General features: G+C 36.9%; 1 protein-coding gene across 3 annotated transcripts in view; it reads left to right on the plus strand.

Moving 5' to 3' along the window:
* LOC18437389 (jagunal-like protein) overlaps positions 1-12,342 on the plus strand; it is a 32,235-nt gene that overhangs the window by 18,719 nt on the left and 1,174 nt on the right. Inside the window, exons 3-8 of one of the 3 annotated variants that reach the window (XR_016047805.1) lie at positions 3,814-4,037; positions 4,141-4,196; positions 4,586-4,631; positions 4,800-4,921; positions 11,631-11,754; positions 11,940-12,043. Coding sequence is in view for 2 of the 3 variants with exons in the window: in XM_011626252.3 (XP_011624554.1) it covers positions 3,956-4,037; positions 4,141-4,196; positions 11,631-11,754; positions 11,940-12,043 (366 nt within the window). In the remaining variant the exon portion in view is untranslated. The remainder of the gene's footprint in view (positions 1-3,813; positions 4,038-4,140; positions 4,197-4,585; positions 4,632-4,799; positions 4,922-11,630; positions 11,755-11,939; positions 12,044-12,342) is intronic. The other 2 variants (XM_011626252.3, XM_088856024.1) reach the window with 2 other exon arrangements.

A 12,342-nucleotide genomic window follows, 5' to 3' on the forward strand; every position in this document is an offset into this window, starting at 1 on the left:
TAGGAATCCACACAAAATAGAAAACTTCATATTGATATAATATATATCTCAAAACACCAATAGATAAATCCAAGAGTCGTAGTCTTTGTTTTGGATTTCTATTTCTTTTAGGAACCTTATCAATATCAATCCCATAAAATATGGGAATATCTCAATCCCATAATATGAGAATATCTCAATCCCACAAAATATGGGAATATCTTAATTCTACATAATATGGATCAATCTTAATCAATCCCACAAAATATGGGAATACTTAATTCTACATAATATGGATCAATCTTAATCAATCCCACAAAATATGGGATTTTCTTATGTGGGTGATTTTGGATAGCACCAAATCCAACAAGGAGCATCCCAAAATTAAGCCGAAATATACAGTTTCGATATCAGGAAGCCTTGCGATGGTATGAAAATCTATTGTTACCTTTACCCCTAGTAGGTAACCACGTAAATCTCCGTTCTCCCCCCCAAACCCCCCTTCTTCTAATCCCCAATGTTCTTCTGTCTCAACACCCCTCTCAAATTTGTATTCTGAGCACCCAGCTTGTGGGCTGCCTCTACACCTTTCTTATTTTGCATATAATTTCCCTTCTTTTATAAAGTTAGTTGTTTCTCAAAAAAAGTAAAAGAGAAAAACGAGTCCACTACTTTATGTAAACTAAAAGCTAGCAAATCTTAAACTCAAGGTCTCCAAACCATTTTCTTTTTAAGGGTGAGGTTTGTTTAAGGTGTCAACTTATACTATTGTAGTAAGGGGTGTGTTCTGATACCACTTGTTGTGCACGGAAGCTCTAAACCCGATGGGTCAATATTTGACAACTAAAGTTTTAAAAATAAAGCATGAAACACATACAACAAGAACACAAAGATTTACGTGGTTCACCCCAAAAAGGGCTACATCCTTGGGCACGGCAAACAGAAATCCACTAAACCAAAAGATTTTGGAACAAACCTCGACAAAAACCCCAAGTTGAGCAAACCCTTTTAAACTTGCTCTCCCAAACGGCACCACTGCCGATCTCTCATCTTTATTCCATAACTAGGTCACTTTCTATGAAGAGAACAACTTTGAGAGCAAACGAGACTTTATCTCACTAAAAGGGAAACCATGCAAAATTTCAATGGGAATTGCTTCTCTACAAGAAACAAGCCTCTCAATTTTTCGGAGTCCAAAAGAGGCACCATCACAATGTTTCTGTCCAAAGGTAGCTCTCTTCTCTAATAGGAAATCGCATCTTATGCACAGGAGGCTCTACCTCCCTCTCTCTCTAGAGGAATTACCATTCCCATTGGTGACCCAAAATGGGCACACAAATTCGCTGCACTTTCATCCCATATATATAATTAGGAATCCACACAAAATAGAAAACTTCGTATTGATATAATATATATCTCAAAACACCAATAGATAAATCCAAGAGTCGTAATCTTTGTTTTGGATTTCTATTTCTTTTAGGAACCTTATCAATATCAATCCCATAAAATATGGGAATATCTCAATCCCATAATATGAGAATATCTCAATCCCACAAAATATGGGAATATCTTAATTCTACATAATATGGATCAATCTTAATCAATCCCACAAAATATGGGAATACTTAATTCTACATAATATGGATCAATCTTAATCAATCCCACAAAATATGAGATTTTCTTATGTGGGTGATTTTGGATAGCACGAAATCCAACAAGGAGCATCCCAAAATTAAGCCGAATTATACAGTTTCGATACCAGGAAGCCTTGCGATGGTATGAAAATCTATTGTTACCTTTACCCCTAGTAGGTAACCACGTAAATCTCCGTTCTCCCCCCCAAACCCCCGTTCTTCTAATCCCCAATGTTCTTCTGTCTCAACACCCCTCTCAAATTTTTATTCTGAGCACCCAGCTTGTGGGCTGCCTCTACACCTTTCTTATTTTGCATATAATTTCCCTTCTTTTATAAAGTTAGTTGTTTCTCAAAAAAAGAAAAAGAGAAAAACGAGTCCACTACTTTAAGTAAACTAAAAGCTAGCAAATCTTAAACTCAAGGTCTCCAAACCATTTTCTTTTTAAGGGTGAGGTTTGTTTAAGGTGTCAACTTATACTATTGTAGTAAGGGGTGTGTTCTGATACCACTTGTTGTGCACGGAAGCTCTAAACCCGATGGGTCAATATTTGACAAATAAAGTTTTAGAAATAAAGCATGCATACAACAAGAACACAAAGATTTACGTGGTTCACCCCAAAAAGGGCTACATCCTTGGGCACGGCAAACCGATATCCACTAAACCAAAAGATTTTGGAACAAACCTCGACAAAAACCCCAAGTCGAGCAAACCTTTTTAAACTTGCTCTCCCAAACGGCACCACTGCCGATCTCTCATCTCTATTCCATAACTAGGTCACTTTCTATGAAGAGAACAACTTTGAGAGCAAACGAGACTTTATCTCACTAAAAGGGAAACCATCCAAAATCTCAATGGGAATTGTTTCTCTACAAGAAACAAGCCTCTCAATTTTTTGGAGTCCAAAAGAGGCACCATCACAATGTTTCTGTCCAAAGGTAGCTCTCTTCTCTTAGAGGAAATCGCATCTTATGCACAGGAGGCTCTACCTCCCTCTCTCTCTAGAGGAACCACCATTCCCATTGGTGACCCAAAATGGGCACCCAAATTCGCTGCACTTTCATCCCATATATATAATTAGGAATCCACACAAAATAGAAAACTTCGTATTGATATAATATATATCTCAAAACACCAATAGATAAATCCAAGAGTCCTAATCTTTGTTTTGGATTTCTATTTCTTTTAGGAACCTTATCAATATCAATCCCATAAAATATGGGAATATCTCAATCCCATAATATGAGAATATCTCAATCCCACAAAATATGGGAATATCTTAATTCTACATAATATGGATCAATCTTAATCAATCCCCCAAAATATGGGAATACTTAATTCTACATAATATGGATCAATCTTAATCAATCCCACAAAATATGGGATTTTCTTATGTGAGTGATTTTGGATAGCACCAAATCCAACAAGGAGCATCCCAAAATTAAGCCGAAATATACAGTTTCGATACCAGAAAGCCTTGCGATGGTATGAAAATCTATTGTTACCCTTACCCCTAGTAGGTAACCACGTAAATCTCCGTTCTCCCTCCCAAACCCCCCTTCTTCTAACCCCCAATGTTCTTCTGTCTCAACACCCCTCTCAAATTTGTATTATGAGCACCCAGCTTGTGGGCTGCCTCTACACCTTTCTTATTTTGCGTATAATTTCCCTTCTTTTATAAAGTTAGTAATTTCTCAAAAAAAGAAAAAGAGAAAAACGAGTCCACTACTTTAAGTAAACTAAAAGCTAGCAAATCTTAAACTCAAGATCTCCAAACCATTTTCTTTTTAAGGGTGAGGTTTGTTTAAGGTGTCAACTTATACTATTGTAGTAAGGGGTGTGTTCTGATACCACTTGTTGTGCACGGAAGCTCTAAACCCGATGGGTCAATATTTGGCAAATAAAGTATGAGAAATAAAGCATGAAACACATACAACAAGAACACAAAGATTTACGTTGTTCACCCCTACAAAATTTTAAAAAATAATAAAAAAAAAATTAAAAATTAATGATCCGGCTAATATGTTACTAAAAAAATCTATTCGTACCCTTATTATTTTTCTTGACTAGAAATCTTTATTTTTTCATACCAATACATTTCGATGTTGAGATGATCAATTGAGAGTTCTTAATATTAGAATAATCTTTTTTATTTTTATTATTCCTTCTTTTAAATGACTTATTTTTTGAATCAATGAAGCTGTGCTTATATTTTGGCCAACGGGCTTGGATTGAAGAATAAAGCTGTCATCACCGAGAGAGAAGCAAAGAGAAAGCAAAGAAAGGAAGTCACTCAAGAAAAGTGAGAGAGAGAGAGAGAGAGCCTTTGGTTAAGTGGAAGGATGGAGCGGAGGAGATCCATAGCGAGAAGGCCTTCTGGAACCGACGGCTCCGATTATTCCTATCGCATGGTCGTCGACCCACGTAAAAAGAGAGAGAGGGAGAACCTTTAGGGTTATGAGAGTTTTAGGGTTTCTCTCTTTTATTTGGCTATTTCATGTCTTTTTTTTTACTACGAATTTTTCAGGGTACACAAGGGTTGCTCAAGCCAAGACTAGACTCTCCAAATTGATTTCTTTACAGGTAGGCACTCATCCATCCTTTACTCGCTCTTACTGGTCCAAGAATTTTTAAATTACGTATTATCCATGATTATGTTGTTCGTATGACCTTTCCATTCCGTGAAGATCATGGTTAAAACTTAAGTTAATCTCTCTATGTATTAACAGTTTCAGATATTTGAAAGTTCAGAGCTTTGATATCCTAGTTTGGGATGATGATTCACATCTAGAATGAATTCTGTTGATTAGGTTACAAATGTGATACAGACACGGAGTTAATGGCTTAGATCCATTTTAGGTTCGGTGTAATTTTGTTTGCTAAATTTGAATGTATTATTTATTGATTAATTATTTGGTCTTTCTTCTTTGGGCATGCTTAATGAATCAGAAGGGATTCCTTATGTCATTTAGGGCAAAAATGAAGTATTGGAGTTCAAGGGCATAACATTTATTCGGAGTAAGCATAACCTGATGGTCATCTCATATGAACTACAATGTTTTTCTGCTTGTGTGAAAAATGTTCTCCTAGTTAAAGCCAAAAAAATTGTCCTTCTATTTATTTGAGTTTATGACCCCTCCTTAATTTTCATTAGTGATAACCTATTTCTGAATTTGAAAAATGCAGTCAGTGATTACATAGGCAATAATAGGTCTACTAATGTGAAGCGGAACAATGGAAAGTTGACGCACATCTAAAGTGGTTGACATGGTTCAAGGCATGCTAACAACAATATTGAATATCCACATGTATGTGTGCTCCAAATGTACATATATGCATATATTTGTTTTGTTTATGTTGTATTTTTTTTAACTATGTAATGTTGGCCCAAATACAATGGATCTTTTGGTTTTCAGATGTAAATAAAGCTGAAGTAACACGTTAATTGGGTTTTGAACTAAACTAGAAATGTTATCAAACATATGGCAACCATTTTTTCACTATAAAAAACAGTCAAACAGTGTTTTAAAATGCGGGATGTAATACGATACATTGGGTGACTGCATCACCCTGATGCGGTCAATAAATATAAAAAAATTCTAAAAAATTTCAAAAATAGGTTAATGCATAAGAAAAAATTTGGAAGTGATTCATGTGATAGTAGGTATTCAATTTATTCATTAACTCTAAAAGTATCAGCTGTCAGAGATCCTGTATCCACTATCACTTGATAGATCATAGAAGACATTAGAAAGTAGAAACTAGAAACTAACTTCATAAAACCTTCAACAACCATAATCACAAATTTGCAACTACAAACTTTAAAGTTACAAAATACAAACTGAAAGTCTATGAAGATTAAAGAGTTCAAAAGGCAAGACAAATCATCATTATTTGTCAAGTCTTGAGATTCTAAATTTTGTATTTTAATCAGACAAGTTATCTAGAGAGTCTCCATGTGCATTGTCATCACTATCATCCTCAGTGGCCTCTACATATTATTCTTCTTCCTCAGTCTCCTCTAAGTTAACCTCCTCCTCGATTGCTGGAGCTGATGTGCGACTGGACCCAGCATTACTTTTTTGTGCTCTAGTGTTAGGCTGTTATTCTTCATTAGCCCCTGTGGCTAGCTCGACATCAAGCAAAGCATCCTCTTCAAACACATGTTTTGCTCCTGGATCCATGATCTACTCAATTGTGCAATCACCATCAGGGTCATACAATTGAATTGGGTCGAGATCCATGCGCGTTTGATACCTCTCACCAAGCCGCTCATTATACCGCACATAAACCAAATCATTCAACTTTTCTGCTCCAACCTATTTCTTTTTTTGTTATGGAATTGTGGTGCAAAACAAGGAAACAAGCAAAAATAACATATATCATTTTCTTGTTTCTACGTTTACTCTTCTTAGATAAGTTGGATTTTAGAAAATTAAAATTTGAAATCCAAGAAATAAGGATTGACTTACATGCTCAAATGCGGTCCAATTACATTCACAACTAGATGAGCTACATGTGAGACTCCAACACTCGAATAGCAAGAAGTTGTAGATTTGATGTCTCGCTTCCATATAATGCCCACCATGCAGCGGTATAACATTTTATAGTTTAGATAAATATTTAATTATTTATATAAATGGAACTATACATTATACAAGTAAAAAATTGTAAAGAAAACAAAATAGAAAGGGTACTTTTGGCCTTTACCCGGATCTATAATGTCCCTGTTTCGAGTAGCAATCTCTCTCCCAAAGTTTCCCAATGTGAAGTTGAACTTGTTCAATTCTTGGCTTTGGATCTCATCTTGGATATCTTTGTCAGGGACCAACCTCTTGAGCACATCTAAGAACCCTCCATTTATTACACGATCAAACTCAATGGCTGGGTGCTTGTAGTGAAGAGATGGATTTAGAAAATAACCAGTTGAATGGAGGTGCCTGTGAAGCTCGTTATCCCATCTCCTATCAATAATTCCAAGTATAGCCTGTATTTCTTTTCATCATCCTTTAAACCATTTTTTTATCTCCCCTCTTGTCTCATGTATGTAGCCTATGGCGGGCTTCACGTCACCATCAACCAATCGAAGCACTCTCACTAAAGGCTAGCCACCTCCAATGCATGATATACCTTATCCTAAAAAGATGTATTTAGAATAATCTGTTTAGCCTTTCTCCCATCCTGATGCTTTGAGCATTTACTTTTACTCCATTGCTCCGAAGCAAACACGTTTCTCAAGGCATTTTTTTGCTTGCATAGGTTTTGAAGAGCAAGAAATGATGTGGCAAATCTAGTGACACCCAGTCTAATTATCTCTTTCCTTGTAAAAGTCCTCACTATGCTAAGGACTATGGTGTGGTTATAAATAAATCCACCAACAAACATAGTTTTTGAAATCACCTCACTAAATATCTATGTTGTATCCATTTCCTTAAGCATGAGATTAACATAATGAGCTGCACAAGGAGTCCAAAACATATGCTTCCTCTTCAAAGTCAAAAAATGCATAGCTGTAGTGTAATTGGCACCATTGTCAGTGACAATTTGTACATGTTTCTCTCCAACAAATTCTACAATCTCATCCATCAAGTCACATAAGTATCTAGCTTCATATGAGTTATCTGATGCATAAAATGACTCAACAAAAAACAGTATATGTTGGACAGTTAACTAAAAAATTAATAAATTCCCTTGACTTCCCATCAGACCATCCATCACACATAATAGTGGCCCATACTTCTCCCACCCTTCTCTTTGAGAAATCAATTTTTTTTAACATCGGATACAACATCCTTCAATAAGGGCTCCCAAATCTCATGTAATGTAGGATGATTAAGTTCTGGGCTAAATTGTTCAATTGCCTGGACCATACATGCAGAACTATCGAGGGTTATAGTATTAAAAGGAATGTTAGCCATGTAAAACCACTTTGCAATGTACTTACATACCTTCTTCCTCTCGTCTTTCTTGTATTGATTTTCAATTGTGGCTTGTTTTCTTTTTTTCCTCCTCGCTTGAACCACAATTTCGGGGTTAGGGGTGCAAGAAGTATCCATTGGCCCCGTAGAGAGATGTTTTTTTTCCAACACTACCACCAGTATTTATAATCCTCTTTTGACCTTGGAGTACCTTTTGACTCGTACCAACTTTAGACATATCCTCTTCATTTTCATCATCATAAAATAATTTCATCAATTCAGAGTTTATTGAATTTTATCAATTAATTCTTTTCGTTTTATTCTCTTCTTTTCTTTTTGTTTTTTCAAGCTATCCATGTATTCTCTAATCATGTTTTTGATATCCTCAGTAGCTTGTGGGCGTGCTCTTGCAATCTCAGAAATATGGGCTAAGTGTTCTTTTTGTCAAAAAATACCCCCTATATAAGTATTTCCATATAGAGTACAAATAACACAATTTTGGTCTTTTGGATTTTTTAGTTTTGCTTATCTCCAAGCCAGATCCTTGTTGCTAGAAGATTGTGAAGAAGACATTGCCCCAAAATAAAGTATTAGTGTGCTAGGAAATAAAAACTTACTGATTACTTGAAGAAAATATCGATTTATTCTTGGCCCTTGAAGCCCTCAATTTGTTTTCAAAGCTTCTTTTAAAATTCCTCAAATCAACACCCAAAATAAACCAATCAACAACCAAAGATCATCCAAGACAAAAATCCAAGAATTTCAAAAAATAAAATTTCAGCCACTTTTTTTTTTATCTCCTAAAGGCCAAGGATGTGGCTGATTTTGGTGGTTTGAGGGGGTCTCATACCCCCCCAAACCCTTTCCCCCCCTTTTCGGGGCTTAAAAAGACCAAAATACCCCATTTCGAGGGGGTATTTTTTATTTCGCATGCAAACCGTGTATGCACCCTATGGGGGCCATGTGCTATGCGGCCACGTATGCGGTGGGATGTGGCACATATGCGGGTGCATCCTACCAAAGCGCATATGCGGTGTCAAGCAATGAGGTTGTCAGCACATCTCGCATGATGCGGCTACATATGCGGCAATGTGGCCACATTTTAAACACTCGTCACAAATAGCTTGCTGTAAGTTTATTTGGGGCTCTAAAAGTAATGCTTTAAGATCTCTAACTTTGTCACGCACAAAAGAATCAAAGCCCCAAATTGATTGGAATTATTGTAAACCTCATCCAAGCAACACCAAGCTAATTTCCGACAAGTATATACTCATCAAAGCCAAGCACAAATCATTCTAACAAACTAAAAATGGTGCCCTATATTTTTCTCCTTGCTCATGCAAACTTTTCCCCAATTTCAATTAATTTTTCAGATAGAAAATATGAACAAAAACATGGAACAAACTCACCAAATTCGTAGAGATTTGCAGGGTCTGTTTTGTTGCCTTTCTGGAGATAGAAACTTGCTCAGAATGAGTTTTTCATGAACATATTGCATAAGAGGAAAGACAAACTTGGTGTAAAATAAGAGTTAGGAGATAATCTAGAGTGAGAATAAGGAAATGGGCTTGGATCAAGACGGTAGAGGCTAGGTTTTCATAGCCCAATGTCTCAAGTTCCGTTCCTATGTAACCTTGTCAACAAAAAAAAAAAAAATCTAGAGAGAGAAAGTGTTGTGAGAGGCAACACAGTGCTGTTATCTTATCCTATGATGTTGGAGGGCCCCTACAGAGATGAGAGGCACCTCGCTGTACCCAGTTCACAAGGAAGTTTAAGTGAGAGAAAGAGGCTTTAGAGAGGGAGAAGGAACTCGTGTAAGGTGCCTAAGCCTCTCCAAATCCTTTCCCATAGATAGCCATTTAAAGGAAATCCTTTCCTGTATATAGCCCTAACTTTTAGCATATTGTGGTGTAAAAAATTCTTAGGATGGTCTGAAATCTATTTTCATCTCTGATCATAAAATTTAAAATTACAAAAAATGGTTCAAATCAAGTAGGATGTTTAAAATTTAAAATTACACATGAAAATCGTGAAAATGGACGGTCCAGATAATGTGTTGCACGATGCACTACTTGGGGCTCCCAATCTTTTTTATGTCGAGGCGATCAATTAGGGGGGGTTTCCAACATCAAAATAGCCTTTTCCAATGGATTTTTGTGGTGCACCTTAATTCTGCAGTTTTTTTTCATTGCAACCTTATATATGTATCCTTTTTCCATGTACTGAGGCTTTCTAATGCTCTTTGTGAGGTAAGTCCAACAATTGTTATTATCACAAACATATGCATGATTCTACAGTTGTCAAGAACTTTTTTAATGTTATATACTCGCCTGAATTCTATTTGAATGAAAATCAGATCATTGTGCAAGTTGTATAGTGGGAGGCTCTTTTAGAAAAAGCACTGTTTTGTCTTGGTGTGCGGCCGTCCTGCCTCCATGGAAGACTGTTCGGCCTCATCACTTCTTTTATCCGTCCAAGTGTTGTTTTCATGAAGCACGAACTTGAGTAGTTGTTCATGATGACCAATCGCTTGGAATTGATAGACATTGTATAAAGCCTATCCATTTCTGCTTTATAACAGTGTGAATCTCACAAATATTGAGCCTTAAAAAGATAATATTTTGAACCTTTTGTTTGAAAATATTTTCTCAACCTATTTCTCAATGCATATTAGTCAATTTTGGTTCACATTAGCTCATGTCTAAGTACTTGCAAATTAGTTGGTTATTCCATTTATTGGAAATGATTATTTTGAGGTTTAGCCAAAGCAAGCGATAAACATCAACTAGTATTGTAGTAATAAACAAAATATTGTGAAACATGCATATGCTATATTTTAATGATGGTCTGAAGGCAACTCCTTGGACTTAAGCTTATCCGTTGATAGCAATGAGCAAAAACTATGCTAGGAGCAATATGGTTTCTGCCTGTCATGCTCAGACATGCATGGTATATGGTGCGTTTGTGTTCCATGATTGCTATTGTCATGAGGACTGTCCTTTGCAATTCTAGCTGCACTAACACACCCATGTAAAGAAGACAAGAAGCATGAATGGGGACTCAGCCTATTTAAACGGTCTAAGCTGGGGGCTTTTGTAGACCCTCGATTATTTGACTTTTGATGTACAGGGATGTGATCTGCCACCAGCAGCTATTACACATGAATCACCCACACATGCATGGCCTGAGGCCTTATCCATGCACTTGACTCAAGCGAAGTGCATGTCATGACAGCATTGGATGTATGATCGTTGCTAGTCAAGAACGCTGGTGCAGCTCAGGTGTCGTGTTACCCAAAGTTGCTGTTGTTTGTCTGCACTACACGTCGCACCAAGTTGTGCTAATGCCGGGCATTCTCACAAGTCTCTCAGTCTATAAGATTTAGTTTCAATCTCTGCACTCCTGTTGCTCACCAGCTTTGAATCGCCTGCCAGCACACCTGGGCGAGGGAAGTCCATAGAGTGGAGGCACTCTCAACTTGGGTTTATCAATTTGAACCATTTGGCTGCCGAGAGAGGCAGCAATCTGCCGTCAACTAGCATGTCCACACCATCCCCTTTCATCCTTTCCAAATTTGTTTAAGGAGGTGGGAGGAGTTCCTAAAATTCCTCCCTTTTGACCTATCTTCAAGTAAGGGTCTGACAGTTTTCTTTTGTGAGGATTAGCTCGACACGTTTTTGGAATCAGTTTTATAGCCTAGTTTGCTAGGATTTATGTGATTAATGGCATGTGCTAGGCGAGTGACTTGGCAGGCAACCCCAAATGCCTTCCCCAGGGAAACATGGATGGTTTTCTTAAGTTGCAGAAGTGCTTACACGCAAACTTGTGAAATTCAGGTGTCTCCATATGCCAAGGGATGTACTAGTGTACACAAACAGTAAAAAGACCGAGACTGCATCAGCTTTAAGTGTTAAAACTCGACACTATGGTCTTATTTTATGCCTTTTGTAGTGCTTGATATTTGGTCATCTTTAACATCATATTTGAAATTAGCATCTTCTTCTATTTCTTTCAGTTTAATGTCAAGCACACCCTTTGAATTTAATTGAAGATTCAATTGTCAGTTTTTCTTTTAAATTGTTTTGTATTCAATTTACAGGCAGGCAGTCAACTTTTAGGAGTACTTTGTGCATTGTTATCGGCCTCGTGGAAGAATAGTTCGAATAAAGTTTTCATTGCATCAATCATTGTTGGATTTGGTTCTCTCATAATTGGAGAATTAGGTGCGCTTGCGAAATGATGGCCTGTTTATTTCTTTTCCTTTCCTTTTATTTTTACCTTAATTTTTTAGAATCTGTCGCCCACCACCCCCTTCTGCCTGAAAAAATCAAAAAGCAAATTGAAGACATGCTTCTTAAAATTTCCATGTCCTTGACTTTTTCATTTGAAAATTGGTGCTTCTTTAAAGGCCGGAGGAATAGTCGTGCAAACTTCTTGAAACTCTACATTGTTGCATCATCGGCCACAGCAGTGCTTTCTCTTGAACGTATTGTCACAAGGGATCTCTTAAAGGTGAATTCCGTGATCCAGTTGCTACTGAATTATGGTAGTTGTGGAACTTCTATTATACTGGGGAGATCCAAATCGATGTTTCTGTAGAAGTTTAGCTTTTCTTTCTCTTGCCTCTTCCTATCTCCAAGGAGTATGCATGTTATATGTCGGCAGAATTAATTGTGGAATTAGAGTGTAAGTCTTGACTCTTCCCTTTATAAATAAACTTGTGCAAATGAACTATAATATCGTCGTCTTGTTGTCCATGTCATCATAGATTATGCTGATTACAAGAGATTTGATTAGTTGGGTGGGAATAT

The sequence above is a fragment of the Amborella trichopoda genome, chromosome 13 (assembly GCF_054954075.1).
Source record: "Amborella trichopoda isolate Santa Cruz 75 chromosome 13, AtrichopodaSantaCruz75HAP2 v2.0, whole genome shotgun sequence".
Lineage (NCBI taxonomy): Eukaryota > Viridiplantae > Streptophyta > Magnoliopsida > Amborellales > Amborellaceae > Amborella > Amborella trichopoda.